Here is a 4,290-nt window from a genome sequence, read left to right as displayed (position 1 = left end):
TCTTGAGACATCACTATTTGGGGTTGGGGGGGGGGGGGTGAGATCATCAAAGAAGTATTTCCGCTTGGTTTTGCTATTGAACAACATCCAATACTGTGATAACGAAAGTGGTTCTTCTTATTTTGATGGTTCAATAGGGCAGCTAAGCTCAACTATAAATAAAACCCATGCCAGAATGTTGCAACAAATAAAGCAAGCAAAAACGATGATGATCAAAGTGGACCAAGCAAAACTTACATGGCTTCCGACTCCCACAATACTTTCGTTCGTATTCACCACTTGCACATAAGCACCACAAAATTGTTTGTTATTTCTCGGATGGTATGTCATTGATGATTGAGAGAGCTCGGATTGTGGTGAGTTGCTATTGGATGTAGTGTGACGTAGATCTTGAATTCATGAGGCACCCGTAAATTTTGTCACAATATTTTGAACCCGTTTGGCTTAGTTTCATATATAGGATCCATGCTAGTATACAACCAAGCTTGGCACAACAAATTATCTTCTTTTGTGGTGTATGCACTTCCAGTAAGAGGATTGGAGAGGGGTAATGGGTGGAATCGTTGTTGTTGTATTGCCGAGTGTCATGGGTCTATATACATAGAGTACGTGGACCTTCATGGAGTACAAGACAAGGTAGAATAAATCCTAAACTATCCCATATTTCCTAAATATCGTGATCCTCTGACACCCCTCGCAGTCACAATGGGAGCGGCGCAGATGGAGAGACTGGAGAAAAAACCGAAGGTTGTAAGCTAACGTGTAGTTGACATCCCCCGCAGTCAGAACCGTCCATGCGCCGCGGATGTTGTGGCCGGACACTACTAGGGAAAACCCTAGTAGCAGCGCGGGGTAAAGCCCTAGCAGTAGCGCGGGGGCTCATGCTACTACTAGCGCGCTACTACTAACTTTTAGTAGTAGCGTAGTGTACAAACCCGCGCTACTGCTACTTCTGGTAGTAGTAGCACAGGCCCAGACCCAACACTACTACTAACCTTGTGTAGTGGCAACGGAGGCCCCGCGCTGCCGCTAGGCCCTTACCCCGTGCCGCTACTAGGGTTTCTGTATTTTTTTCTTCTGGCTACACATACACAATATTTATACATGTTTTAACGGTATAGACATACAATGAAACTATACGAGATAACAATCATCATAGTGCTCCAACATAAGCATAAGCAAGTTCATCCATAGTTTAATTGGTTCTCAATTGAGCGTCTTTTAATGCATTACATATGATCAACGCCATGTGAGATAAGAGATGTGTTGTGCATTTTTTGTTAGCTGAGATTGCTTTTGTAGCTTTCTGTAAAAAAAACTTTTTAAAATGTGTTGAATCGTTTGGTACTACTCGTTGTCCTCAATTGGTGCTAATCATCATTCTCATTTTTTGATAACCGCCATTCTAACTTTCATAATTATACATGACCACCTTATATTTTGGGGCTACTTCAATCATTAGGTAGGTGGAATTCGAACGGTTCGGAAAATCATTAGTTTGAATACCCTTTTTATAGTTATACCTAAATTGGTAGCAAGCACATCAAATGGCTAGATACACAATGGTGAATCAATGTGCCTTATCATGCAGATTTTTCCACATTATAACCACTAGCTACATATCATAGATTAGTTTGGTCAAAAAGAGTCAAAACGATTGATGATAACATATTTGTACTAGGCATTTAACATTAACCCCATTTTGCAGTATGAGTTAAATTTTAACAATAATACAAAGTGCTAAAGTGAACTTTACTTTAGTGGAGATTGTGTCCTCCTTTTTATTGACATATTTTTGGACTTAAATTTTATGTAAATCTAAGCAAGTAAAAATTACATGAAAAAATCACTTCAATCTATGGAATAAATTACGTGACTTAGATTCTTCAATATGTTTACAACTATTTATGTTTAAATTAGTATTAAATACATTTTCAAAAGTAGCCAGTTAACTTGTTGATTAATTGATTAACTTGCCTATTAGCCTATTAATCCCTACTCGCCGACTAACCGAGTAGCTACCAGTTAAAGATTTCCTCATAAATGCTCATAGTGTTGGGACATCTTCACCGCTATCCCTTGAACGGACGCCCTCAAATGTCCATAGGCGTGTCCGCGAATAGCTGATCGGGCTCAGGCCCTCCAGCGGTATCCCTCATTTTTTGGACCGTGAGGTGTAACTATCAGTGGGCTGGACATCAACTAAGAGGAGAAAGAGATTAGTGGAGAGACGTGCATCATGGGGAGACGTGGTCCGCGAGGATTATCCGGACTACCATGTTCCTTCCCTCGATTTGGGGACATAGTAGGGGGATTTTGGAAGTCCGATCCGGTCCTCGGACAATCGAGGGATAGCTTTGCAGGCCCAAAATTATCTGGACCATCCGGTCTAGACATACATGGGAGAAATGAGTTTCCGCGTTTCCTTTTAAGTCGTGGTCTGGGTCACGGGAATGTGCGTGCGTTAAGAAGGGAGCTTGTGTTGGAGCTGTGTTGTGTGGCCTTAACCCCGGGCCAATATAGAAATGTTTGGTAGTTTATTTTTTTTGCGAGGAATGGTGGTGGTTAATAGGAAGAAAGAACAAATGCCATGCTTGGCCTTGGTTGCCTGGGGCCCAACTCCGCCCCTGCCCATTCGTGATCTCCGCCACCTCTGCCGTATCACCACGATGATATAACAAAAGGAATCCATGAAGCTTGAAACGCACTGTATTTGTTTAGATTTGTTTTTGGTAGTATGTGTGTATAACATATCTGCATTATCATCAATTTCTTTTCTCTTTTGATTGGTATGCACATATGGTTACATGTGCAGACGATATCAATATTGTACATTAGAATACATACGAGATAAGTTAAATCCATGGAGGAAGGAGACAGGCCATAGACCACTTGCTACTGCAGTATTATGAACATGCATGCATCTACATAGCCTTGCATTGCATGCGTACGTTGACATGGACACCATGCACGAGACTTATCTCATGCACATGCACATGCTTCCAGTTCCATCGATCTATGCGGTGTGTATCATTCATTGTCCATTGCTTCCTAGATCTTCAAGTGCTTCAACCTAATCATCAAAATTACAAGATTAACCCCAGCTTTGAAGTCCACACATAATTTGATAAGAAACACGGTAAAGCCGGTCGTACCTGTCGGCCTCGTAGCCGGCGTTGTGGCCGGGGCCTGGGCACGGGGAACGGTAGGCGGGGAAGGCCACCTTGCCGGCCTCGATGCGGGCGATGTCGTGGACGAGCAGCTCATAGTAGCGTTTGACATCATCGGCCGACTTGCCGCCACCAACGGCACGAGCGACGTTGTGCCAGCGGTCAGGCGTGTCCCGGTCGTGCACTGCCAGTGCCTGCTCGAACAGCTTGTTCTGCTGCGGCGTCCACCCAGCCCTCCCGGCCGCGCTCATTGACAGCGACGCCATTGCTCGATCTACCTAGCTACGATTGGGCTTATGATGTTGGTACCGTGAACTCGTTGGTTGCACAGGCTGCTTCTGAGATGGATGAGGAAGAAGGGTGTGAGAAGGGGTGCTACTTATAGCCGGCCGGACTAGACAATGGAGAGGAAGGATTCAGCTCTGTGGGGCCGGAGAAGATGGAGAATAATGTGCATACGGGTGGAGGTAAAAAAAAGGAATATTTGAAGCAGCCAGCCGCCACCGGAGTGAGGAGGGGGGTCAGCTGGAGAAGGAACAAAATTTTCTGTCCCTTGGAAGTGGGGGATCTACCTTTCTATCTCTTCGGCGTAGTCCCGTCACGAATCGGCTCTGCATCCTTTCTCGACCTCCTCCTGCTCAAAGATTCAAAGTAAAAATGGAAATATATGTCCACGCAAAAAAATGTAAATATGTGTCTATATACATGCATATACGTTCTCATAGTTCATGTGAAGACAGATGCATATTCATATGCAATATGCAGAGGCTGAAAGAGGGTTGTCTTCTCTCAATACGAATCAAATCTATGGCTATGTGTGCTTTGTTTAAAGACAACAATCAAAACTATTTGTCACACCAAATTATGCAAGTGCTACAACGTGCATGTCTTGACTTCTTATTTAGACCACAAATATCAAAAATCTAAAAAAATACTAGTATTTTGGTTCAACTAACTCCTTGCGTAAATGATGATCTTGGTTCTACCACTAACATATTTACTGTGGTTGCGTTGGGTTGTTACTCTCTTGAGTGTACCTTAAAATTTTCAGTTATTTTTAAAAGAAAATCTAAGTTCCATCCTTTGTAATATTCATAGATGATAACATCGAGTATAAAGA

At 43.0% G+C, this 4,290-nt stretch overlaps 1 protein-coding gene across 1 annotated transcript; it reads right to left on the bottom strand.

The window, feature by feature from the left end:
- Nucleotides 1-2,687: 2,687 nt before the first annotated feature.
- On the bottom strand, nucleotides 2,688-3,517 carry LOC123148179 (protein RADIALIS-like 3). The gene is made up of 2 exons (XM_044567548.1): nucleotides 3,156-3,517; nucleotides 2,688-3,073 (listed from the first exon to the last, which is right to left on the bottom strand). The coding sequence occupies exons 1-2, from the start codon at nucleotides 3,434-3,436 to the stop codon at nucleotides 3,052-3,054; spliced, it is 303 nt and encodes a 100-aa protein (XP_044423483.1). The 5' UTR covers nucleotides 3,437-3,517; the 3' UTR covers nucleotides 2,688-3,051.
- Nucleotides 3,518-4,290: the final 773 nt, after the last annotated feature.

This window comes from Triticum aestivum, chromosome 1B (genome assembly GCF_018294505.1).
Source record: "Triticum aestivum cultivar Chinese Spring chromosome 1B, IWGSC CS RefSeq v2.1, whole genome shotgun sequence".
Taxonomy (NCBI): Eukaryota; Viridiplantae; Streptophyta; class Magnoliopsida; order Poales; family Poaceae; genus Triticum; species Triticum aestivum.
The sequence above is the reverse complement of the archived record's forward strand: the minus strand, read 5'-3'. Positions and strand labels throughout refer to the sequence as shown.